At 42.1% G+C, this 27,649-nt stretch overlaps 1 protein-coding gene and 1 non-coding gene across 23 annotated transcripts in view; both read left to right on the top strand.

Annotated features, from left to right (window-relative positions):
* Window positions 1-27,649, top strand: part of LOC105478829 (DLG associated protein 1) — a 493,816-nt gene that overhangs the window by 397,046 nt on the left and 69,121 nt on the right. For 17 of the 22 annotated variants that reach the window (XM_011736479.3, XM_071085837.1, XM_071085838.1 and 14 more), the window contains 2 exons: window positions 8,658-9,031; window positions 22,344-22,435. In XM_011736479.3, coding sequence (XP_011734781.1) covers window positions 8,658-9,031; window positions 22,344-22,435 — 466 coding nt within the window. The remainder of the gene's footprint in view (window positions 1-8,657; window positions 9,032-22,343; window positions 22,436-27,649) is intronic. The other 5 variants (XM_011736488.2, XM_011736480.3, XM_011736478.3 and 2 more) reach the window with 1 other exon arrangement.
* On the top strand, window positions 16,140-16,243 carry LOC112426151 (small nucleolar RNA U13). Its single transcript, XR_003017431.1, has one exon. It is a non-coding gene; the product is annotated as a small nucleolar RNA U13 (small nucleolar RNA).

Below are 27,649 nucleotides of genomic sequence, written 5' to 3'. Positions count from 1 at the left end.
CACCCCAACAGCCTCTGATCTTTGCCTTCTCACCACTGACCACCACACTTTGGGTGGCCTGTAAATGTGAAGCTGTAAATATTTTGAAATAAGGTAGTGATTTTTCCATGTGCATTTTGTTTTGTGGCATTTCTCTCCTTCTGCTGTCTTTTAAAAGTTGCAACTGTGGGCCAGGCGTGGTGGCTCAAGCCTGTAATCCCAGCACTTTGGGAGGCTGAGACGGGCAGATCATGAGGTCAGGAGATGGAGACCATCCTGGCTAACACGGTGAAACCCCGTCTCTACTAAAAAACACAAAAAACTAGCCGGGCGAGGTGGCGGGCGCCTGTAGTCCCAGCTACTCGGGAGGCCGAGGCAGGAGAATGGCGTGAACCTGGGAGGCGGAGCTTGCAGTGAGCCGAGATCCGGCCACTGCACTCCAGCCTGGGCGACAGTGCCAGACTCTGTCTCAAAAAAAAAAAAAAAAAAAAAAAAGGTTGCAACTGTGCACCCCTTGTTGACCACTCCAAATTAATTCATTCACTGAAACTTTGGTGAGTTCCTGCAGAGTGAGGAGGGCTGTACACAAAGGAGTCTCTCGTGGAAAGCATGGTGCTTTAGTGGACAGGGTGTTTAATAGAGAGTGTTTACTGGGGGGGAGAGAGGAGGGTGCCGGGATAAACAGAGGTGGTTTGAGTTAATGGTAAAATGGGATTTGGAGCCCTGAGTACTCTTAACTCTGTCACTGAATCTGTAGATGAGTTAAAGATGTCCGTTGCCTGCTCTGAGCCTTAATATTTTCATCAGTGAAATGGGGATAGTGGGATCTTTCACATATGTGAGATCATGTCTATTTTTTTTCTTTTTCTTTTTTTTCTTTTTTTTTTTTTTTTTTTGAGGCAGAGTCTTGCTCTGTCACCAAGACTGGAGTGCAGTGGCACAGTCATGGCTCATTGCAGCCTCCACCTCCCAAGCTCAAGTGATCCTCCCACCTCAGCCTGCCAAGTAGCTGGGACTTCAGGCGTGCACCATCATGACCAGCTAGTTGTTGTTTTTGGGTTTTTTTAAGACAAGGTCTCACTCTGTTACCCATGCTGGTCTCGAACTCCTGGGCTAAAGTGATCCTTATGCCTCAGCCTCCCAAAGTGCTGGGATTACAGGTGGGAGCCACCACACCCAGCCCCCATGTCTATTAAGTTCTTAGTACAGTGTCCAGTACACAGAGTAAGGATCTGCTCTCTGGTGATTAGGAAGATCTAATGGCATGTCACGGATCTGGACTAAATCTCATCTCATCATCTATGTGGTTGCCAGGGTTTGTGCATTTTTCCCGGTGGAGGACTGCAGCCAGACCGCTGATTTGTCTGGCATTTTTTGGAAAGTGCGGCCTGCATAACACATCACCGCGAGGAGCAGGAGCCCTATGATGCGCTATTAAGTGCACAACTTTGGGGTCTGTTTGGCTGGAAGCAGGAGCAGCAAACTTATCTATTAGTAATTTTGTCCTCATCGGTGCCAGATGCTTTCCCAAGATGCCAGCACATTCATCATTGCTACCAGACAGCCTCATTGGAGCTCTTTTTCTGGCCTCCTTTTTTGGCTTCTTTCTTCAGTTCTTTAGTATCATTGTCTGTGGGACCCTCCCTAGTTTGCAAATTCTTGTCTAGATTTCAGTCATTATCATAACCATCCAATTTGAAAGAAATCTTGTCATCTAGTTGAGCCACCTATCAGATGTTGGTACAATTGCTGTAACTTCCCAGCCAAAACATGTGCTGGTCTGTGCTTGAACAGGGGCTGAGAACTCCCTCTGCTGTGAGGTCCTCGTATTCCTTCTATGGACGGACAATCAATGCCTGTAGAATTATGCTTTATGCCTCTCTGAGCTCTTGCCTTTGTTGTTCCTTTGGGGACTTGTACAAAGCAGGCCCATGCCATCCTCTAAGCAAGAGCCCTCCAAATAATTGAGAACCCCCCTTTCTTCTCTTCCAAATGAAACACCCCGTCTTTTTATTCTTATTTTTTATTTTTTTGACGTACTCTTGCTCTGTCGCCAGGCTGGAGTGGCGCGATCTTGGCTCACTGCAACCTCGATCTTCCGGGCTCAAGCAGTCCTCCCGCCCCAGCCTTCCAAGTAGCTGGGACTACAGGTGCCACTTACTTGGAAGGCTGTGGCAGGATGCTACCACTCCTGGATAATTGTGTGGAGATGCGTTTCACCATGTTGCTTTAGCTGGTCTCAAACTCCTCAGCTCGAAGAGATCCTCCCGCCTGGACCTCTCAAAGTGCTGGGATTACAGAAATGAGCCTCCGCAACAGGCCTAGGTCCGTACTTCTAATCCTACATGCCTTTCCTGAAATAAGACACCTTACCTGACATTACAACCATAAGTCCAATCGTTCCCATTCTGTATTTCTACAATAGATATATGTTTATGTCCCTAGTTTAGGTCCTTCTATGTTCCTTTTTTTTTTTTTTTTTTTTTTGGCCTCTGCACATCATTTTGTTTTCTAAAACAGCCTGTGGCTTCAAGTTACCTCTTGAATATATTCTTAATCTCACTCGTACTACCTCTGCCCTGTTCTCTGGATTTGCAAATGTTCTTTTCAGTGCTTCTCAGACTATCTCTGGTGAGGGACCAGTTTGTTTGTTTGCCCTCAATTTGTTGCAGATCAGTGCTTTGGTAAAATGCAACAAAAAAGAATTACTAGAAAGAGGACTTTTTTTAAAGACATACAAAAAACCCATAGTTTTTTGGTTTTTGTTTTAGATTCAACAGATAAAACATGCTATAAAATTCCTATAAAAGTTCATAAAGGTAGTGTGGACCCAAAGAGTGGGCAGCAGCAAGATTTATTGTGAAGAGCGAAAGAACAAACCTTCCACAGCATGCCAGATGACCCCAGCGGATTGCAGCTGGATTGCCACTGCAGGCTGGAGTGGCCAGCTTTTGTTTGCTTATTTGTCCCCACCCACGTCCTGCTGATTGGTCCATTTTACAGAGTGCTGATTGGTGCATTTTTACAGATTGCTGATTGGTGCATTTGCAATCCGTTAGCTAGACACAGAGTGCTGATTGGTGCGTTATTACAGAGTGCTGATTGGTATATTTACAATCCTTTAACTAGACACTGAGCGCTGATTGGTGCGTTTTTACAGAGTGCTGATGGGTGCATTTACAATTCTTTAGCTAGACAGAAAAGTTCTCCAAGTCCCCACTGGACCCAGGAAGTCAGCTGGCTTCACCTCTCTGTTCTTGCTGGGAATGGTGGTTCACGCCTCTAATCCCAGCACTTTGGGAGGCTGAGGCAGTTGAATCACCTGAGGTCAGGAGTTTGAGACTAGCCAGGCGAACATGGTGAAACCCTGTCTCTACTAAACCCACAAAAATTAGCCAGGCATGATGGCGCATGCCTGTAATCCCACCTACTCAGGAGGCTGAGGCAAGAGAATTGCTTGAACCCAGGATGCGGAGGTTGCCCTGAGCGGAGATCGCACCATTGCACCTGAGTAACAAGAGCGAAACTCCGTCTCAAAAAAAAAAAAAGAGAGAACATCACTTTTAAACAAATCAGATGTTTCACTCACTGTATAGAAGCTGCTCGTTTTCTCTTTTTCTCTTTCTCATTTTCTCTTTCTGTTTTGACCGGACAAGACAAACATATTGGGTGGTGTTTCACCCTCCTTAAGCCTCACTCTTATCTATCACACACCTGCTGGTGCTCAGACCTTCTCAGTGGGTTCTAAATCTTTCCTGGCACTGAATCCTGAGAGTAGAACTGAAACAAACAAAACACCCTTAGGAGAGAAGCGAGAGTTTAGGGCTTAGATAGCAAATCTAGGAAAGGGTGATGTTGGGGAAAATGGAAGGATTTTGTTGTATGAGCTTTGGAGTGCAGAAGAATTGGAAAATGAAGAAGGGGACGATGGAGAAGTGTGAGTTGTGATTTGAATCTCCTTTCCTCTCCTTCAAACAGCAATCTTAAGCCGAGCATGGTGGCATGCGCCCGTTGTCCCACCTATTCAGGAGGCTGAAGGGGGAAGATCTCTTAAACCGGGGAGTTCAAGGCCTTTCAGCCAGATGGAGTCCTTTCAGCCAGATGAGGAAGAAAATCATTTGATTTGCAATGAACACAAAACACAGCACAATGAGACCCTGTCTGTAGTTGGAAAAAAACAGCAATCATGAAGATCTGAATTCCTTTCACCTTCCTAGTCCATGATTGGACAGTGTTGCTTACCGCAGTGAAGCCTCATAATAATGAGTAACACCCCTCCTCGTAACAGCATGGAAGATGGTTCCTATCCTAAAGCTTCATAATGACGAGTAACGTCCCTCCGTATAACAGCATGGGAGATGGTTCCTGTCCTCCATGCAGCTCCCTTATTCGAAGTGAGGGGGATCTCAAAATCTTATCTCCTTTGGGTGTTGGGGGCAGGACCACCCTGTTGGAGAAGTCATGTCTCCAGTATTCTCCCTGTCCAATCTAACCATAGTAGATTTCAAGCAGTACTGGAGCTCTGCCAATGTCCCTGTTGAACAAGGTATCCAGAGTTATCCCGATAGATAGCGAAGATGAGCTGACAACAGCCACCAGGTGGCGTCCAATTGCAGTTGGCCTGGGGAGTGTAGGAGTCACATTGGAGGCTCAGGTCCCCAAGGTCAGTCATGCATTGGGAACGATGTGACTTAGCCCCGTGCCCTCCCACCCACATCATCACACTTATCACATCATGGCAGGATTTTTACTGTATGTCATAGCAAATCAAATGATTCTGTATTTGGCTGCATTATCTAGCTTTTTTTTTTTTTGGAGGGGGAGTGTTTAGTTTTGTTTTCTAATTGAGTAGAGGCAGGATCTCGTTATCTTGCCCAGGCTGGTCTGCAACTTCTGGACTCAAGCAGTCCTCCCACCTTAGCCTCCCCAAACGCTGGGATGACAGGTGTGAGCCACCGTCCCTGTCCTCACTGTCCAGTTTGGATTATCCACACTGAAAGAAGAAACCAGGGAGAGCTAACAAGAAGCAATATGTAATCCAAAAGGTCAGCCATTTGATGTTGGAATATGTTATTTAGCTTCTTGAAATATCAGTGGGTGGAATGTCCTGAGAATCCATTTTGAACAAAATAATGAGTTCACACTGTAAAGACATGTCTTAGGAGAAGTGGTACAATGCTCTAGCTTCATTCGATTTTAATAGGGAGAGGTTCTATCCTATTTATGGCTCCCACCCACTCTGGGTCTTCAGCTGAATGACTGAGATGAGCATTACTCCGAGCAGGGCTACCAACACTCATGCTTCTCTGGGAACCTGAGCCGCAGCAAGGTTTGGATACAAGAAACTAAAGTGAGGGAGGCAAAGTATTTACAATGTATATGCATTGGCATTGTTTAGCCAGAGGCTTAGCTTTGGGCTAATGGGAAGAACCTGAGGCTGGCTGGTTCCGCTCCCGACTGCACCTTGCAGGCCCTGTATTTTCCCTGAGTCGCATTTCCTGTCAGGTGCATTAGCTAAAAAATGAGGAAGTTGACTGCTTATTGTTGAGCTGCATTCAAATGATAAAGATGGGCCAGGCATGGCCTACTGGCTCATGCCTCTAATGCAGCACTTTGAGAGGCTGAGGTGGGAGGATCGCTTGAAGCCAGGGGTTCAAGACCAGCCTGGGCAACACAACTCCATCTCTACAAAAAATAAACAATTAGCTGGATGTGGTGGTGCACACCTGTAGTCCCAGCTGCTCAAGAGACTGAAGTGGGAGGATTGCTTGAGCCTGGGAGATCGAGGCTGCAGTGAGCCATGATGGTGCCACTGCACTCCAACCTGGTGACAGAGTGAGACCCTATCTCTTAAAAAAATAAAAAAGAGGTAAAGATGTGTGTTTCATGAGTCAACATAGAGGGGAGGTTCTGCTGGGCTGGGCCTCTGCCAGTCATCCACCCAGGGAATGAGAGGCAACTGCCTCGGTGTCATGCACCTTGTCTTCCCCTCTCCCAGAGTCCATATGATATTGTAATGTGACATTTGCTTGATTTGTTCCTCCAATACTCAGGCAATCCCTGCGAAATAGCCAAACATTATTGTCTCCATCTATTTTATGGTTAAGGACATTACTCCAAATCACAGGCCACTGAAACAGCAGGACAGCATAATAGGGTCTTTTGTTTATTGTTCATTATAGGGTGTTTCCTTTGAGTGGCCAAAGGAAACATCTTCAATGTTGAAGCAAGGATTTCATTCAGTGAGATGGTCCAAGTTGGCAGCTGGAACCGTAGGTAACAAGTTGGGACTGCGTGGCCAGGTCTAGCTGATGTGATGGAGCCACGGTGACACCACCTGCGAGAGTGGGTGGGCTGGGGTGGGCTGGGGAGGAAATGATGGAAGTGTAATTATTTGAATGAATTTATAATAGCTGCTTAAGGAATTGTGCTTCACTGACTGGAGTCCCACTTGGAAACTTAATTTGTTTTTGATCTTTATTTTCTAAAATCATGCTTTACAAATGAGAAACTGAAAGCCAAAATGTAAAGCTTCTTCAAAACCCTCAGCATTGTAATCAAATGGCTAGATGGTGGGGCTTAGGCTGCTGCTGGGAGCCTCCAAATAGACCTTGACTCCCTTGTACAGGTCCGAAATTGTACTCGGCAGCCTAGATTCAGGCCCCCACCCTTTTTTTAGACCGAATCTCCCTCTGTCGCCTAGGTTAGAGTGCAGTGGCACGATCTCAGCTCACCTCAACGTCCACCTCCCAGGTTGAAGCGATTCTCCTGCCTCAGCCTCCCGAGTAGCTGGGATTACAGCATACGCCATCACACCCGGTTAATTTTTGTATTTTTAGTAGAGACGAGGTTTCACCATGTTGGCCAGGCTCGTCTCAAACTCCTGACCTCAGGTGATCCACCTGCCACAGCTTCCCAAAGTGCTGGGATTACAGGCGTGAGCCACCACACCCAGTCAGATTCAGGCCCTTGACTTGACCAAGTTGCCCTAAAGGAAGACACTTTAGGGAGTGGCTCATACAGACGAAGCCCACGAAGACTGATTTATTAGCTAGCATGTGGATTAATTTCTACAATAGGAGACTTTTGTACAGTGTAAATACTCTCAGTGAGTAGTTCTGCTCAGAAACAAGCGAAAATTCGACAAAAGAAGTTTATATAATGAGCGCTTATCCAAAAAAAGACATGCAGAGAGAGAGAGGCAAGGTGGAAGGGAAGAAGGAAGACAGAGAGGAGGAGAACGGGAAAGACAAGAAAGAGGGAGATGGAGAGAGAGAGAACGAAAAGGAAGGATGACAAGACAGGAAGATAGAGAAAAGTGAAAGACTGAAAGAGGGAAGGAAGGAAAGAAGGGAAGGACGGGGGGAAACACAGAGGGACAGAGAGAAAAAAGAAGGGAGGGAGGAGGGAAGGAAAAGAAGGAAGGGAGGGAGGGAGGGAGGGAGGGAGGAAGGGAGGAAGGACAGAAAGACAGAGAGAAAGATGGGAAGTGGCCGGGCCCGGTGGCTCACCCCTGTAATCCCAGCACTTCTATTTGTCTGTTTTATTTTATTTTTTTATTTTTTTATTTTTTATTTTTTATTTATTTTTTTTTTTGAGACGGAGTCTTGCTCTGTAGCCCGGGCTGGAGTGCAGTGGCCGGATCTCAGCTCACTGCAAGCTCCGCCTCCCGGGTTTGCGCCATTCTCCTGCCTCAGCCTCCCAAGTAGCTGGGACTACAGGCGCCCGCCACCTCGCCCGGCTAGTTTTTTGTATTTTTAGTAGAAACGGGGTTTCACCGTGTTAGCCAGGATGGTCTCGATCTCCTGACCTCGTGATCCGCCCGTCTCGGCCTCCCAAAGTGCTGGGATTACAGGCTTGAGCCACCGCACCCGGCTGTTTGTCTGTTTATCAAGTTACAGGTAACAGTCTCCTTTTCTGTCCTTTGAAAGGAGGCCTAAGGGAGAGGATCTCTTGAGCCCAGGAATTCAAGACCAGCCTGGGCAACACAGAGAGACCTCCTCTCTATTTTTAAGAAAACATTTTTAAGGGAAGGAGGGAGACAGAAAAAGCAGGAAGGAAAGAAGGAAGGAAGGAAGGGAGGGAGGGAGGGAGAGAAGAAAGGAAGGAGTGGGCTTCGATAAATAAGTTGTAGCAGCCATGATGGCGTGTGTACCCTTCTTCCCCAAACACCTCATCCTTGTTATTAGGATCAGAACACGCATCCTCGCAACCTCTTTGCCTTATTTTCTCTTTTTCCATGTTTATTATCAACCACTAGAATCTCTTCTAATGAGTTACTTTGCTTAACGTTAGCTATATTTAGTGTTTTCCCTGAAGGCAGAGACTCCCCTCACCTTCTCTCTGTGCCTATACACTTTGTTGGCTGGGAAGGTTTCGACAGAGGGCTAATCGTGTCTAGTTTATGTTGATTCAAATTAATTTCCATTTTAGAAACTTCCATTTCAGAAATTGGTATTTCCCAGTGTTTTTCTCCCTCGGTTTTGTGGAGATGTCACCTCAGAGGAGACTGAAACCACCTCTGGAAAGCAGGGGTCTCAGCCTGTCAATGGAACTTTTTTCCTGTTAAATGTCTCAGTGTGTTTCGTGTGCCCTAATTTCCAATGGCTGTCAGTTACAATATCAGAAATTAAAACCCACGCAGAAATCACAGTGTCTTTGTTTTCACTGTCTTCCAGTGTCATCTTGCATTACAACATATAAGAAGACACCACCTCCAGTCCCACCCAGAACTACCACGAAACCTTTCATTTCTATCACAGCCCAGAGTAGCACAGAGTCAGCCCAGGATGCCTACATGGACGGCCAGGGCCAACGAGGAGATATTATCAGCCAGTCTGGACTCAGCAACTCCACCGAGAGCCTGGACAGTATGAAGGCTCTGACCGCCGCCATCGAAGCTGCAAACGCCCAGATCCATGGCCCTGCCAGTCAACACATGGGTAATAACACTGCCACCGTCACCACCACCACCACCATAGCCACCGTCACCACGGAGGACAGGAAGAAGGACCACTTTAAGAAAAATCGATGCCTGTCTATCGGGATACAGGTAACAGCCTCCCTTTCTGTCCTTTGAAATAGGAACTTAAAACTAAGGAATGTTAACACTTTTTCTTTCCCCGGAAGATTTGCTTTCTTGCCACTTAGAATCATACACCTATGTGTAGGACCAGATTTTCAAGTGATTGGCTGTGGACTCCGTATACTGTTAAATGTGACCAAGAGTATGAAAGTATTTTCTTTGGAGACATTATTAGCAGCTATTATTTTTGTTCTCTAAATTGAATGTGTGACTCAAACTGCAGGATAATTCAAAGAACATGAACACAATCAAACACGAGGTGCTTTTAATTCCTAACACACATTTCTATTTTTAGAAAAAAGAGTGGACTTGCAAGAATAGCCGGGGTCATCGAGCCACATAACAGTATGTTCAACACTACTGAATGACCATATGAGAACAAAAATGCGAACCACTTCCCATAGATGTGGGAGTGAGGGCGAGCAAGACCAAAGTGACTGATAGTGTGGAAAGCAATAACTCACATCACAGCATCATGAGGAAGGAATGTGCACTAGTTTCAGCCTAATCAAGCATTTCATGAAAATGGTAGAAAACTCAGTAGGCTTCTCAGTTCAGTTCACTGTTTTTCTGCTTTTCAAAGATAAGATCAAACTGATTCCACCTTGTTTCTTTTACATCTGTTTAGCTGGGTTACCCTGCTAGAAATGTTCTTCTATCAAAGCAGAAAAATCATCCTCTCTCTCCATTTTTTTTGTGCTGTATCAGTCTGCGGGTATCCTTTGAAAAATAACTTCTCAATTTGCTGTTGAGTAAATCCATCCACACTGAACCCACTCTAAGTCTAATTTAAAAGCCAGGTGTGGCCAGGCACAGTGGCTGACGCCTGTAATCCCAACACTTTGGGAGGCCGAGGCAGGCGGGTCACCTGAGGTCGGGAGTTCGAGACCAGCCTGACCAACATGGAGAAACTCTGTCTCTACTAAAAATACAAAATTAGCCAGGCATGATGGTGTATGCCTGTAATCCCAGCTACTCGGGAGGCTGAGGCAGGAGAATCGCTTGAACCCAAGAGGCAGAGGTTGTGGTGAGCCGAGATCGCGCCATTGCACCCCAGCCTGGGCAACAAGAACAAAACTCCATCTCAAAGAAAAAAAAATTTTTTTAATTTTTAAAATGACCGTTTTAACTATTTTTACATGTACAGTTCAGTGGCACTAAGGACATTCACATTGTTGTATGACCATCACTACATTGTGTATGTTTAGTGGTAATGATGCACCCACTAAACTATAACCTCCACAGGGAGCTAGATTTTTTAACACTCAGTCTCAGAATAATAAATATTTTTATTATTTTCACCCAGTAGGATGGAACTAGACTTAAATCCACATATAACATTGGGGAGAAAAATTTTTACTTGAGATATTATCTCATGTCTTAAATAGTTGGGTATTTTAGTGAATAAAAAAATTGTTCTTATTCCTCTAATCATCGTACACCGCTATATAAATTATAGCAAAGTACTGAGTACTTTATGTGACTCTCATTTAACTCATCCAATGACCTTATGGCATAGGTGCTAGGATCATCTGTACCCTACAGATGAGAGCACAGAGAGGTTGAAAAACTTGCCCAAGGTCACCTGCTTTTTGTTGACAGAGCCAAGATTATACCGAGTGTCTAACATGATCACATTATACTACTTCTTTGATGGAGAATAATAAGTAAAAAAAAAAAAAAAAAAAAAGCCGGGCGCAGTGGCTCACGCCTGCAATCCTAGCACTTTGGGAGGCTGAGGTGGGCAGATCACGAGGTCAAGAGATTCTGGCCAACATGGTGAAACCCCATCTGTACTAAAAATGCAAAAATTAGCTGGGTGTGGTGGCACACGCATGTAGTCCCAGCTCCTTGGGAGGCTGAGGCAGGAGAATCACTGGAACCCGGGAGGCGGAGGTTGCAGTGAGCCAAGGTTGTGCCACTGCACTCCAGCCTGGCGACAGAGTAAGACTCTGTCTCAAAAAAAAAAAAAAAAAAAATTAAAGACTCAAAATATTCATTGAATTTCATTATACATAAATCAAATTTAAATGCAAGTTCCCAAAATATGTCACGCTAGGATCTCAGACTTTCTCCCATGGTTTCCCTCTTAGGGCCAGAGTTTCTAATCCTTTACCAAAACTTTAAATTTAATTCATACCCAATAGCTAAATACTACATCTACTTATTTTACAACCTCCGTGAACTTAGATTAATTACTTAATATTTCTGTATCTCAGATTCCTCATCTGGGAAATGAGAATAATAATAGTCCTTATTTCATAAGGTGTATTTTGGGTGTAGTAAAAATTAATTGATAAAATATATGTAAGGCTGTAAGCACAGTGCCAGGCGTAAGTGTTCAACAATTATTAGATTTAGCTGTTATGATTCATATTGTCCTTTAAAATTATAATTAGCTAAATATGCTGAACTAAATAATCCACGGCCTCTCTCAATTATTACTTTTTGGACAGAGATCTCATATCCTGCAATTTCTTTTACAATTTTTGAAAGCCACTTTATACATTTAAGTATATTACTCTAGATACAATACTTAAAAGGTGCCATTTGCCAATATTTGGAGCTAAGAGTAAAAAATCACAGAGATAAATTTATATACAATGACTAAAGCTTACAAGATACTAATACTTGATGCAAATGAGCTGGCAGTTCTAGGACCGGTGGGGATGAGGCTTGGACCAGGAAGAGAACAATGTCCTCCATTCTTGTTCTGATGAACCCTGCTTCTTTTCTGTCTCCTTTTTTTTAAATGCATTGAGGATCATGCTTCTTCAGGGAAATAACTACCATGCATTTTCTGAAAAAAGTTTCATTGGATAGTTTTATACCACCGCATAGTGAAGACACAACATCCTACTTTGGCTGACATCCTAAGCGTTTTTAATTTACATGAGTGTAGTCATATGGAATTGGTTAAAATCTCATCCAGGAAATCACAGACCAGGCTTGCTTCTTAAACGGAGACAGTTTAATATACAAAATTGGTTACACAGGTATGGGAAGACTGAGACAGCAATAAAAGGAAAAAGAAGGAAATGTGGGGTTACCAGAACTTTACGAGCTCAGAAGGAAGGCCTGGGGTAGCCTGTGCTCAGACTGTGAGATGGCAGAGTCAGGTGGTGCTGGGACTTTGGAGTGGTGCAGAGCAGCTGGTGCATGGGCTGTTGAAAGGAGCTGGAGGGCCAGGCGTGGTGGCGCACGCCTGTAATCCCAGCACTTTGGGAGGCCGAGGTGGGTGGATCACCTGAGGTCAGGAGTTTGAGACCAGCCTGACCAACATGGTGAAACCCCATCTCTACTAAATAAAAAAATTAGCTGGGTTTGGTGGTGCATGCCTGTAATCTCACCTACTTAGGAGGCTGAGGCAGGAAAATCCCTTGAACTTGGGAGACGGAGGTTGCAGTGAGCCAAGATTGTGGCATTGCACTCCAGCTTGGGCAACAAGAGTGAAACTCCATCAAAAAAAAAAAAAAGAAAGAAAGAAAGGAGGGAAGGAAGGAAGGAAGGAGCTGGAGCCGGGTGCCGTGGCTCACGCCTGTAATCCCAGCACTTTGGGAGGTTGAGGCAGGTGGATCGCGAGGTCAGGAGTTCAAGACCAGCCTGGTCAAGATGATGAAACCCCATCTCTACTAAAAATACAAAAAAATTAACCGGGTGTGGTGGTGGGCGCCTGTAATCCCAAGTACTCGGGAGGCTGAGACAGAGAATTGATTGAAGCCGGGAGGCGGAGGTTGCAGTGAGCAGAGATTGCGCCACTGCACTTTAGCCTGTGCGACAGAGGAAGACTCCATCTCAAAAAAAAAAAAAAGGAGCTGGAGGGTGGAGCCATAGCTGCCCTCACATGTGGGAATGATGCCAGAAGAAGGTGGAAACAGGAAGGAAGTTCCTTCTCTTCTTCCACCTTCCTTTATTAGAACACAACTGGAAACCAGCCGACAAGGAGGCCTAGGAAATGTAGTTTGGGAGTCCTGGCCTCAATATCGAAGAGCAGCTGAATGTAGAATATGGGCTTGGGGCTGCTAGACAGTAAGCAAATCACCAAAACAAAGCTCTTTGTCCGATAAATAAATAAATAGCTGTTTCCTTCCATCAGTGTGTGTGTTAAAAGGCCTAAAATGGACATGATCCGTGTGCATCTTTGCTCCTGTGTTCTTATGGGAGCAACTCATGGCACTCTGATTCTAGAATACTTAAAGATATAAATTTCTATAGCATAATATGGCACCAAAACAAGTCAAATACTTTATCTGGTGTTTTTCTTGATGCTCTAGTGTTGGGGGCGAGGGGGGCATTGTGGGAACCGGCTGCTTTGGATTTAGGGCAAAGTTGTATGTGTAAACTGAAAGTCATAGGCACCATTAAGGAGAATTTTTTTGTTTTCTTATAATTACAAAATGAGTAATTCATGTATACAGTATTATTATAAAGAGTTTGTACAGTGCAGGAGTGTATAGAGCAAAATATGAGATTTCCCCTTCTTTCCCACTCCCACCTACTATTTCTACTGTACTCCCCAAAGGTGACACCTGGCAACGGTTGGTTACACTGTCTTTTAGTCTTTCAAGAGCAATTCTGACTACAGATGGGTTTCAGGTACTACCTTTAGGCCCTGACTCCTCTATCTCTCGATGGTACATTGTGATTTCCATCTATTATCATTTAACTCAAGTTGCAAAACAGATTAAAAGAACAGCTTAATCCTTCACATTACGTGAAATGCAATGGCTTTCTCTATTCTTTTAATGAATAAAAGAAAATTTAGTTATTTGAGATCGTACTCTTAAGACTTATTTATTTCCTTTAATACCTGTCCAAGTGTACAGATATGTTAATATTTTATGTTTATGTGAAGAAATAAGTCCAACTGCAGATAATGAAACTTGTCTCTGCCAGGTAAAGTACAAACCAAAGAAATTGTTACTATTTGAAAGAAAGCTTTGAAAAGTAAAAAGGCACATTATTGGCTATGCGCAGTGGCTCACGCCTGTAATCCCAGCACTTTGGGAGGCTGAGGCAGGCGGATCACGAGGTCAGGAGATCGAGACCATCCTGGCTAACATGGTGAAACCCTGTCTCTACTAAAAATACAAAAAATTAGTTGGGCGTGGTGGCAGGCACCTGTAGTCCCAGCTACTCGGGAGGCTGAGGCAGGAGAATGGCGTAAACCCGGGAGGCGGAGCTTGCAGTGAGCCGAGATCGTGCCACTGCACTCCAGCCTGGGCAACAGAGCCAGACTCCGTCTCTAAATAAATAAATAAAATAAAATACAGTAAAATAAAATAAAATAAAATGACACATTATCTTGGATTCATAATTTATTGACTTAATAAAGGAACACTAAGGAGATACTTTCAAAACATTTAAGCCTTGAAGACTTTATTTTGACGGCCTTGAAGTCAGCATCAACGTTTATTTGGAAAGAGATTTTTGGAGGGACCTGTCTCCAATCAAAACTAATGAGCCTTACGGAGATCATTTTAATGAATTCCAAAAAGAAGAAATAATCAGTCATGTTTGCCAACCATGATGCATTAAAATTAGAAACGAACACTAAACAGATAACAAAATCTAACCATTTGCAAATATTAAAACATTTAAATAACATTTGGATTACAGAAGGAATTCAAGATTATTTCGAAATAAATGACAGCAGGAATCCTATAAATCATCACTATGGGCTGTGGCTGTAGTTATGGTCTAAGAATAATTCCTAGCCCTATATTCTTTCATAATTAAGGAAGAAATATTGCAATATAAACACTCAATTTACAAATCTAGAAAAAGAACAACAGATTCAAAAGAAGGAATTACTAATGATGAAAGTATAGATAAATGCATTAGAAAACAAAACAGAGCAATGGCAATAACAAGTAAAGTGGAATTGATAAACCAAAATTGGTTATTTAAAAATACTAAATAATAGACAAGTCTGATTGAGAAAGGCAATATAGAAATTAACAATATTAGAAATGGGAATAGTATATGACCTTTTGAGAAAATTATAAAAGATTCTTGTGACAACTTAATGTTGGTAAATTTTAAAGTCAAAATAATATAGACACTCATGTATATTACCAATACTGATGCAAGAGGGAGTATTAAATCTGGGGAAAGAGGTCAGGTGCAATGGCTCACGCCTGTAATCCCAGCACTTTGGGAAGCTGAGGTGGGTAGATGGCTTGAGCCTGGGAGTTCAAACCAGCCTAAGCAACATAACAAGACCCTGTCTCTACAAAAAAAAAAAGAAAAAATTAGTCGTGTGTGCTGGCACACACCTGAGTCCAAGCTACTTGGGAGGTTGAGGTGGGAGGATCACTTGAGCCCAGGAGGTCACAGTGGCAGTAAGACATGATTTGCCACAGCACTCCAGCTTGGATGACAGAAACCGTCTCTCTAAAAAATAAATAAATAAATAAAATAAAAACCTGGAGGAAGAATAAAGTGCAAAAAAAGTAAAAAAAAAAAAAAAAAAAAAAAAACTTTCACAAATGTTACAGACTTGGATCATTTTAACAGGAAAGCTTTTCTCAGCATTCATGAAGCGAATAATTCCTATGTTATTTAAAGCATTTAATATTACAAGAAAAGATAAAGATTTTTTTTTTTTTTTTTTGAGATGGAGTTTTGCTGTTGTCTCCTAGGCTTGAGTGCAGTGGTGTGATCTAGGCTCATTGCAACTTCTGTCTCCTGGGTTCAAGCGATTCTCCTGCCTCAGTCTCCTGAGTAGCTGGGACTACAGCCACGCACCACCCCGCCCAGCTAATTTTTGTATTTTTAGTAGAGACGGGGTTTTACCTTGTTTGCCAGGCTGGTCTCAAACTCCTGATCTCAGGTGATCTGCCAGTCTCGGCTTCCCAAAGTGCTGGGATTACAGGCGTGAGCCACTGCGCCCAGCTAAGGTTCTTAATATATTTTAATCAAATAAGCATAACTCTAATACCTAAATTTGAAAGAACACAAGAAAAAAGAGTTATAGAGTAATATGCTTACAAAAATAGATGTAAAAATTCTTAACAAATTTGATAATTAATCAAAGTGTATATATATTTTTAAAAATAATATACCTTTACTGATCTTTTTGTGGTTCATAAGCATGATGACTGGGTCTTCACACAAACGTTTAAGATGTGAGGGAGACACATCTTATTATAATGTCAGCATATTTCCTGTCCAAAGTAAGAAAAATGAAATAAACATTAAAATAATATATTATTATCAAGTAGTGTATGTCACAGAAATTCAAAGTTATTTTAACCTTTGGGGGGAAAATATGGTATCAAGATAGATAGTAAAAAGTATTGCGCCGGGTGCGGTAGCTCACGCCTGTAATCCCAGCACTTTGGGAGGCCGAGGCGGGCGGATCACAAGGTCAGGAGATCGAGACCACGGTGAAACCCCGTCTCTACTAAAAATACAAAAAAAATTAGCCGGACACGGTTGTGGGCGCCTGTAGTCCCAGCTACTCGGGAGGCTGAGGCAGGAGAATGGCGTGAACCCGGGAGGTGGAGCTTGCAGTGAGCCGAGATCGCGCCACTGCACTCCAGCCTGGGCGACAGAGCAAGACTCCGTCTCAAAAAAAAAAAAAAAAGTAAAAAAAAGTATTGCATTTGGTAAAAATCAGAAGCCATTCCAAGCATCAACATGATAAAAAGCATTTATAAGAAACCAAACTAAAGGCTGGGTGTGGTGGCTCACACCTGTAATCCCAGTACTTTGGGAGGCTGAAGTGGGTGGATCACTTGAGGTCAGGAGTTTGAGATCAGCCTGGCCAACGTGGTGAAATCCCATCTCTACTGAAAATACAAAAATAAGCCAGGCATGATGGCACATGCCTGTAGTCCCAGCTAATCGGGAGGCTAAGGCAGGAGAATCACTTGAACCCGGGTGGTGGAGGTTGCAGTGAGCTTAGATTGCACAACTGCACTCCAGCCTGGACAACAGAGTGAGACTCTGTTTCAAAAATAAATAAATAAATAAAAGAAACCAAACTAAACTTCTACTTGAAGACGAAATGCTAGAGATATTCCAGAGTCAGAAATCAAGTAAGGATGAATATTTTCATAGGCTTATTCAGTGTTGTTTGCCTTTACTGGCCAACACACAAAGCAAGAAATGAAGTGTAAATATTTAAAAACAAAGCAAAATTGCTTTTATTCATAGATAATATGCATGTCCACCTTTAAAATTCTAGCAGAAACAGGGAGGCTGAGGAGGGAGAATCACTTGAATCCCAGAGGAGGAGGTTGCGGTAACCTGAGATCGCACCATTGCACTCCAGCATGGGCAACAAGAGCGAAACTCCATCTCAAAAAAAAAAAAAAAAACTAGCAGAAACCACTGAAAATCCAAGTGAAAGAATATAATATAAATATAGAGGAATCAATAACTTATCTATATAATATCAATAAACAAAATATAAAGGTACACAACCCATTCACAATAGTAGCAAAAACTATAAAACTACACAATGGAACTTCAGAAATAATATGTAACTCCTATTTGAAAACAATATAAAAACTTACCTTACATAAAATATAAAACCTCCAGGCGGCCGGGAGCATTGGCTCACACCTGTAATCCCAGCACTTTGGGAGGCCGAGGTGGGCGGATCATGAGGTTAAGATATCCAGACCATCCTGGCCAACATGGTGAAACCCCGTCTCTACTAATAAATACAAAAATTAGCTGGGCATGGTGGCGTGCACCTGTAGTCCCAGCTGCTTAGGAGGCTGAGGCAGGGAGAATCGCTTGAACCTGGAGGCGGAGGTTGCAGTGAGCCGAGATCACGCCACTGCACTCCAGCCTGGGCGACAGAGTGAGAGTCCTGAGACTCCGTCTGAAAATAAATAAATAAATAAATAAATAACCTCCATGCATGGTCGTGCACATCTGTATTCTCAGCTGCTCAGGGGGCTGAGGCAGGAGGATCACATGAGCCCAGGAGTCTTGGGCTGTAGTGCACTATACCAATAGGGTGTCCACAGTAAGTTCAGCATCAATATGGTGACCTGCCAGGGGCAGGGGACCGTCAGGTTGCCTAAGGAGTGGTGAACTGGCTCAGGTCAGAAAAGGAGCAGGTCAAAATTGCCATGCTGATCACTAATGGGATCAACTTTGTGAATAGCCACTGTACTCTAGCCTGGGCAACATAGCAAGATCTCGTCTAGCAAATAAATAAAATATGATACTGTAATAAATGGAAAATTATTTAATATTCCTACACAGGAATACTACGTAGTAAAAAGACAACAATTTCCTGAAAATGAATACAAATATTTAAAGAAATTCCAATAAAAATTCCAACGTGATTTTTATCAGTTGATGGGGGCTAACAGGACAAACTTGACAATTTGATGTTAAAGTTTACTTAGAAGTTAATACTCCAAAATAACCTAGATATTTTTGGGTTTTTTGTTCTGTTTTTAAATTACTTTTTTTTTTTTTTTGAGAAACTCTTACTGTGTCACTCAGGCTGGAGTGCAGTGGCATAATCACGGCTCACTGCAGCCTCTAACTCTCAGGCTCAAGCAATCCTCCTTCAGATCCCGAGTAGCTGGGAGTACAGGCGCATGCCACTATGCCCAGCTATTTTTTTTTTCTTATTTTTTGTAGAGACGGGGTCTTGCTATGTTGCCCAGGCTGGTCTTTAACTCTTGGGCCCAAGTGATCCTCTCACCTCGGTCTCCCAAAGTGCTAGGATTACAGGCATGAGCCACCTCACCTAGCCTAATTATATTTTTTTAAAAAAAGAACTACAGGAGGAGACTTGCCATATAAAATATCAAGATTGATTACAGAATTTTATTAGGAAAGGCCAGGCACGCAACCAGCACTTTGAGAGGCTGAGGCGGGCAGATCAGCTGAGGATGGGAGTTCAAGACTAGCCTGGCCAATATTGCGAAACCCCGTCTCTACTAAAAATACAAAAATTAGCCAGGCGTGGTGGCACACACCTACAATTGGAGCTACTTGGGAGGCTGAGGCCGGAGCATCACTTGAACTCGGGAGGTGGAGGTTGCGCTGAGCCGAGATCACACCACTGCACTCCAACCTGGGCAGCAGAGTGAAACTCCATCTCAAAAAAAAAAAAAAAAAGATCATATTTAGGAAAAAGGAGAGGGAAGGTCAATAAGCCCAGCAGATCAATAGGCCAGCAACAGGTCTGTATATATGTGTCACTTAATGACAGGGATACACCTGGGAAAATGTGTTATTAGGTGATTTTGTCGTTGTGTGGACATCACAGAAGCTACACAAACCTAGAAGGTAGAGCATACTACACAGTTAGGCTATATAGTACGGCCCATTGTTCCTAGGCTATAAACCTGTACAACTTATGACTATGCCGAACACTGTGGGCCATTGTAACACGATGTTAAGTATTTGTGTATCTAACTATAGAAAATGTACAGTAAAAATATAGTACAAAAGACACAAAGTGGTACTTCTGCACAGGGCAGTTCCATTATAATCTTATGATCACTATTGTATGTGTGCTGTATCGTTAACAGAAATGTCACTGTGTGTGTCATGACTGTATATGGGAATGCCTATATGAGAATGTATGGGAAAATATATGAGAGTAAAGTTTGGTATCAGATAAAGCTGGCATCTCAAATAAAAACGGAAAATTAGTTAAAAAATGGAGCCAGATCCATTGATAACCCAAGGGAGGTAGTGTAGGAGGGTAATATGAGATCTCTACATATGTATCTTCGACACAAACATTTCAGGATGGTGGATTTAAGAATTAAATACAAGAAAAAGATAACATGAAAGCATAAAAGAAAATACAAGAGGACTTTAAAAAAATATGCTTAGAGAAAAAGCCTTTCCAAACCATAAATGCTGGATGTGACTACCTAAGATTCTCTCCAATGAAGGGCAAAGTTCAAAAGACACATGATAAACGAGACAAAACATCTGCAGTATATGTAACAGAGAAAGAATTTAGGTTCATAAGATATAAAGAGATCCTATGATTAAGAAAATAAAAAATAGCCTAATTAGGGAGGAGACTAGTAAAGGATATGAACAGACAATTTACAGATAGAAACAAAGTCAATACATATTTTTGGCCGGGTGCAGTGGCTCACGCCTGTAACCTCAGCAATTTGGGAGGCCGAGGCACTCAGATCATGAGGTCAGGAGTTCGAGATCAGCCTGACCAACATGGTGAAATCTCATCTCTACTAAAAATACAAAAATTAGCTGGGCATGGTGACACGTGTCTGTAATCCCAGCTACTTGGGAGGCTGAGGCAGGAGAATCGCTTGAACCCAGGAAGTGGAGGTTGCAGTGACCGAGATTGAGCCACTGCACTTCAGCCTGGGTGACACAGCAAGACTCTGTCTCAAAAAAAAAAAAAAGGATGTGTGTGTATATGTATATATGTGTGTGTGTGTGTGTGTATATACACACTTTTTTTTTTTTTTACTTGTGATACATTAGCAAAAATTTAAAAGTTTCCCGATATTTAGTACTGGTGAAGGTATAGGGAATTGGAAACTCTTATGCACGGACTATGAAAGGATGATAAATGATTTGATGAGATAACCTTTAAAGTTGCACATGCTCAATATTTTCCTCCTAGGATTTCTACTTCTAAGAATTTTTCCTAAACAATATTTGTACAAGTATTCAAAAGGATACATATGAAATACTATTTGTAATATCATACATAATAGCAATAAAAAGCAAATTACTTTGATGCCTATTGCTTAGTCATTAAAAGAAATATCCTCATCCCTATAATCCCAGTACTTTAGGAGTTGGGGCGGGAGGATTGCTTGAACACAGTCATTTGAGGCCAGTCTGGGCAACATAGGGGGACCACCCCCTACAAAAAAATAAGAAAAATTAGCTGGGCATGGTGGCATGTACCTGTAGTCCCAGCTGCTTGGGAGGATGAGAAGGGAGGATTGCTTGAACCCAGGAGGTTGACGCTGCAGTGAGCTGTGTTTGCACCACTGCATTCCAGCCTGGGCAACAGAGTGAGATCCTGTGTCAAAAAAAGAAAAGAAATACTTCTGTAGTCAACAAAAGGACTGAGTTGTATTTACTGACACGATAAAATGTGCAGAGATAGTAGTAGTGTTAATGAATAAAGCATTGCAGAAGAAACATACATAGTATAATCTCGTGTGTAATTTCAGTATTAATAATCATTTAAATATATATATACATTTAGACATATATATAAAAGGATATAGACAAATATACATCAAATAATTGACAATGATTCTTAGACTTTTTCTACATTATATATTTCTGTATTTTAATTTTATACAGCTTACATTGAATTGTTTTTATATTTAGAAACAACATTTCTTAAACACATAGTAGGAAAAAGGAATAAACCTAATAATTCTAAAATTTTCTTCAAATTTAGATTGGGACTAATCTGTTGCATAGGTTATTAGTTCTTTATGGGCATATTTTCTACATAGCTGTAATATACACATAGCTATTTAGAAACTATGGAGTGATATTCAAAGTCAATTCTTTATTTAAGAGGAGAAAGATGAAGACACTCTATGGTTTATCTTAATAAGGTTAATATCTAAATCTCCCAATGTCAACAATTATATTTACAATACATAAATTTTCCTCTTTATTTTGTATGTTGTTATCTTCAAATTCAAAAATTCCAGGCCGGGCATGGTGGCTCATGCCTGTAATCTCAACGCTTTGGGAGGCCCAGGCAGACAGAACACTTGAGATCGGGAGTTTGAGACCAGCCTGGCCAACTTGGCAAAACCCTGTCTCCACTAAAAATACAAAAATTAGCCGGGCATGGTGGCACACCTGTAATCTCAGCTATTCGGGAGGCTGAAGCAGGAGAATCCCTTGAACCCGGGAGGTGGAGGTTGCAGTGAGCCAAGACCACACCACAGCACTCCAGCCCAGGCGACAGAGGGAGATTCCATAAAAGAAAAAACTTCTGAGAACACATTTCCATGTAGACTCCATTCTAATACAGCATTTACAGTAAGATACTTAAGTCTAAGTACAGACTTGCAAATCTATGGAAGAATCATAGACATTTATCAGCTACCTTGAGAGTGAATAAAATTGCATTTTACTAAGAGCAACAGAGTCAAAGAGCATGCAGCGAAGGTAGTGTCGGCTCTCAGAAAATACACAAATACTGACTAAGGAGGTTACAAATTACAAAACATTCCAGTAATATTAGAGGTCTTTCTGATAAAATGTCATGTTCATTTTTCAAGCAAGATGACTGAAATGGAACTACTCTATTTGATGATTTCTCCAGGTGGATGATGCTGAAGAACCTGACAAAACAGGAGAGAATAAAGCACCCAGTAAGTTCCAGTCCGTGGGAGTGCAAGTAGAAGAGGAGAAGTGGTAAGTCCACGTGCATATGCATCCTCTTTTGTCCTGATGTTGTGAAGTAACGTAAAAGTATTTTTCCCCATGATAAATCTACAAAATTCAATGATATTTTCCACTAAGTTTTGGGAGTATTTAAAGGGTGAAGTTGAATCAATATTAGTTGATTCTCTCCTGTACTTTTAATACTAGAGACCACTCCATTTGAGTTTTACTGGAATAGTACTGTAAGCGTATTACACACATATAAATACTGTGTGCAGTACTCTTGGGTTGCCAAACTATACCTTTGGGGAAAAAAAAAAAAAACCTTCCCATTTTTATGAGAAGAAAATTTACCTTATTTCTATTTCTATTCCCAGCACTTAATAGTGTCTGGTGTTTAGTGTGTGCTCCATGAATGATGAATGAATGAATGAATGAATGAGGAAGATATTCCCTATCATTATCCTGAATCACCAGTCCTTTAGATTACTCTTTACCTACTTTAGAGCCTCAGTATCTATAAATGGGAAATGTAGGATTTCATAAAATTACAGAATTTGGGGTCAATAATTTCATTTTGTAAATGAGAACTTGATGGAGAAAGTCGTGTGAATTTCTCAAACTGGGAGGTTCCTGGTGGGTAGAACCATGTTTTATTGATAGTAGTGTCCCCCAGCTTCCAGCGTTGTGATTTGCACCTACTAAATATACAATAAATGTTGGCTGAATAAAGTAAAACTGGAGTTATGGTAAGAGAAAACGCTCTAAATTATAAATCAGTGTATCATCTCAACTTTGCTACTAACTTTCTGTGTGTTAATTAGGAAGAATCATTTGAATGTCACCTATCCATCCTTCCATTATCCATCCATTCAATAAAATCTATGGAATGCCTCCTATAATCAAGGCTACATGTAACACAAACTGAAAATCTGAAAAGGAGGAATTTATCAGTTTATGGAAGTGGTCCTGTTTTAGAACCTCTCACTATTGATTGACACTGTACTTTTAAGAGGTGTGTATATATATCATATACATATAGTTAATATATATTAATAAAATATATAATATGTGTATATGTAATATATATATATAGTGTGTGTGTGTATAATATGACAAGAACCTTAATTACTTTTGCACCAACCTAATATAATTATGCAATGCTGGAAGCCCAGAAAACTGGTACGATCATTCTGGAAATAAATATGACAAAAGTTAGCAATAGTTATACATCTATCCATACCAATTGACCCAAAAATCACACTCATGGGGCTTGAATTAAATTACTCAATGAAAGGTAAACAATTGTGAAACATTATTTATCATTGTAAAAGAAAAACACTAATTATCAAATAACCACTAATAGCATGCTTTTGTAATTTATAGCACCCCACCAAGGTAAACTATTATACAGCTATTGAATATCATTTTATTTAAAAGGTGGAGAAACATGGGAAAATTCCCATGATACAATGTTAGGTGAAAAAGTTAAATATATAATATCCATGCATAATGTTCATGCAGATGGACAAGGACTGAAATATAATACGTATAAATGGTAGGTTTAGGAGTGACTTTTTTCTTCTACTCTAAAAAGTTTTAGTAATCATTGTTTTTTTGTTTTTTTGTGTGTGTTTTTTGAGACGGAATCTCGCTCTGTCACCCAGGCTGGGGTGCAGTAGCACAATCTTGGCTCACTGCAACCTCCACCTCCTGGGTTGAAACGATTCTCCTGACTCAGCCTCCCGAGTAGCTGGGACTACAGGCGCATACCATCATGCCCAGCTGATTTTTGTATTTTTAGTAGAGACAGGGTTTCACCGTGTTGGCCAGGATGGTTTCGATCATCTTGACCTTGTGATCCACCTGCCTTGGCCTCCCAAAATGCTGGAATTACAGGCATGAGCCACCATGGCGGGCCAATAATCATTGCTTTAATGTCCTACGCATATGTTTCTTTATTAAGTGTTTTAGAAAAAGTTTTGAAAGTATACATTTAGTAGACATTAAAGAAAATGTATTCCTCGCCGTGGGCAGTGGCTCACACCTGTAATCCCAGCACTTTGGGAGGCCGAGGCGGGTGGATCTCCTGAGGTAAGGAGTTCAAGACCAATCTGACCAACATGGTGAAACCCGTCTCTACTAAAAATACAAAAATTAGCTGGGTGTGGTGGTGGGTGCCTGTAATCCCAGGAACTCGGGAGGCTGAGGCAGTAGAATTGCTTTAACCAAGGAGGCGGAGATTGCAGTGAGCCGAGATCACACCATTGTACTCCAGCCTGGGTGGCAGAGCAGACTCCGTCTTAAAAAGAAGAAGATATTATAGTCCTCCATCTCCCACCAGCCCAGCTCGGTGCCTTCTCTCAATGATATAGTTAGTGGTTGACAGCACAGACTCTGGAGCCAGAGCACCAAATCCTGGCTCTGCCCCTTACTAGCCAAGGGGCCATAAGCAAATTACTACCCATCTTTGTGCTTTAGTTTCCTTATATATAAAAAGGGGGTTACAGGCAGTTTCCACTATAAGCTAAAAGGAACTCAGAAGTCACCACTCCATCTTAACAAGTAAAAATCTCAGCAAACTAAAAAATCAACATCTCTTTGTGTATCTATCAGAGAAAGGAGGTCACAGGGCACACTGCTTCTCCCAAAATTGGAGAAACAGACAGACAGATACAGATAATTACAACCTACTGGAGTAGAAACATAAGTAGAAATCTCTGCAGGAACCCGCACAGGGTAAGAAAACATAAGCAGTAACTGAAGAATTGTTGGAGGCTCAATATTGACATCTCTGAGAGTTAAAAGCTCCAGCGAAACCCAGTCAGAGGGAGACCTCACACTTTTGTGAGTTTTACCTCCAGGAACTCTACCAGGTCCTCATAGTGAATATCAGAGAAAAAAATCTCCTTGTGCTTCCAGGAGGGGGAAGGAGAAAAGAACTGCTTTGAAATATGCCAGCATGTTCTCTCTTATTCACAAGCCCTGCATGCAGCAGACACTATTTTACCAGAACCTTTTGCTGGCTGGGGTTTTATAAGAGCCTAGAACCTACCTGGGGGAAGGAAAACACTCAGCTCTAGTTCCCTCTAGCCTTCCACATGGGGGAAGGGACATACCCAACCTCAGCCCCCTTTAGGCATCTTGTCCCACATAAGAGAAAAAAAAACACACACAACTGAGAAACACTGATGAAGTTCACAGTCCAGGAGCACAGGCTCACCAAAGGCTGAGACTAATCATAGAACTGTAGAGCGCTTTTCCCTCACCTGACCAGTACATTACTAAATGCCAATTTCCCACAGTTCCTTTCACCCAGTACGTCATGCCCACTTTTCAAAAAATTACAAGACATACTGAAGGGTAAAAAACACAGTTTGAACAGATGGAACAAGCATCAGAACCAGAGTCAAATATGGCAGGAATGTTGGAATTACCAGGCCAAGATTTTGTTGAAATTATGATTAATAGTCTAAGGGTGCTAATGAAAGAAGCAGAACATGCAGAGAGATGGAGAATGAAAAAGAATTCTAAGAGAGAATTAAAAAGAAATGCTGGAGATAAAAAACACTCTAATAGAAACAAAGAATATCTTTGATGGGCTCATTAGTAAACTGGACACTAATGTCTACATTTGAGGATATAACAATAGAAACTTCCAAAACTGAAAAGCAAAGAGAAAAAAGACTGGTAAAAAGTCAGAACAGATTATCTGAGAACGGTGAGACAGCTACAACAGGTGTACTTTATATGAGAGAGGAATACAAGGAGAGGAAGGAGAAAGGAGCAGAAGTAATGTTAGAAGCAATAATAACAGAATTCCCCCAAATTAATGTCAGACACCTCAGATTCAGGAAGCTCAGAGAATACTAAGCAAGAGAAATGCTGAAACAAGCAAACAAACAAACAAAAAACAAAATACTACACCTGAGCATATCATATTCAAACTTCAGAAAAATAAAAGACTTTAAAAATCTTGAAAAAAATGAGAGGGAAAGAACATCTTACCTATAGAGGAGCAAGGATAAGAATTAGGCCAGGTGCAGTGGCTCACACCTGTAATCCCACAATTTTGGGAGGCTGAGGTGGGCAGATCACTTCAGTCCAGGGGTTCGAGACCAACCTGGGCAACATGGCAAAATCCCATCTTTACAAAAAATTATCTGGCTGTGGTGCGTACCTGCAGTCCCAGTCACTCAGTAGGCTGAAGTGGAAAGATTGCTTGAGCCTGGGAAGTGGAGGTTGTAGTAAGCTGAGATCACACCACTGCATTCCAGCCTCAGCGACAGAGAGAGACCCTGTCTCAAAAATAAACAAACAGAACAAACAAACAAACAAAAAAGATAAAAGATAAGAGTTAAATCTGGCCAGGCGCAGTGGCTCATGCCTGTAATCCCAACACTTTGGGAGACCAAGGCAGGCAGATCACCTAAGGTCAGGAGTTTGAGACCGGCCTAGCCAACATTGTGAAACCCCGTCTCTACTAAAAATACAAAAATTAGCAAGGCATGGTGGCAGGCACCTGTAATCTCAGCTACTCCGGAGGCTAAGGCAGGAGAATTGCTTGAACCCAGGAGGCAGAGGTTGCAGTGAGCTGAAATCATGCCATTGCACTTCAGCCTGGGCAACAAGAGCAAAAATTCCATCTCAAAAAATAAAAAATAAATAAATAATTATATCTGTGTAGTCACAGTTACTCAAGAGGCTATGGTGGAAGGATTGCTTAGGGACAGGAATTCAAGTCTATCCTGGGCAACTGATAGGGTTTGGCTGTGTCCCCACCCAAATCTCATCTTGAACTGTGACTCCCAGGATTCCCACGTTGTGGGAGGAACCTGGCAGGAGGTGACTGAATCATGGGGGAGGGTCTTTCCCGTGCTGTTCTCATGGTAACGAGTGGGTCTCATGAGATCTGATGGCTTTAAAAACGGGAATTTCCCTGCACAGGCCCTCTTCTCTCTCTCTCTCTCTCTCTCTCTCTCTCTCTCTCTTTTTTTTTTGAGACGGAGTCTCCCTCTGTCGCCCAGGCTGGAGTGCAAAGGGCCGATCTTGGCTCACTGCAAGCTCCGCCTCTCGGGTTCACGCCATTCTCCTGCCTCAGCCTCCCGAGTAGCTGGGGCTACAGGTGCCCACCACCACGCCTGGCTAGTTTTTTGTATTTTTAGTAGAGACGGGGTTTCACCGTGTTAGCCAGGATGGTCTCGATCTCCTGACCTCGTGATCCTCCCACCTCGGCTTCCCAAA

This window comes from Macaca nemestrina, chromosome 19 (genome assembly GCF_043159975.1).
Source record: "Macaca nemestrina isolate mMacNem1 chromosome 19, mMacNem.hap1, whole genome shotgun sequence".
NCBI lineage: Eukaryota > Metazoa > Chordata > Mammalia > Primates > Cercopithecidae > Macaca > Macaca nemestrina.
Note: the sequence above shows the minus strand (reverse complement) of the source record. Positions and strands in the feature narration are given on the sequence as shown.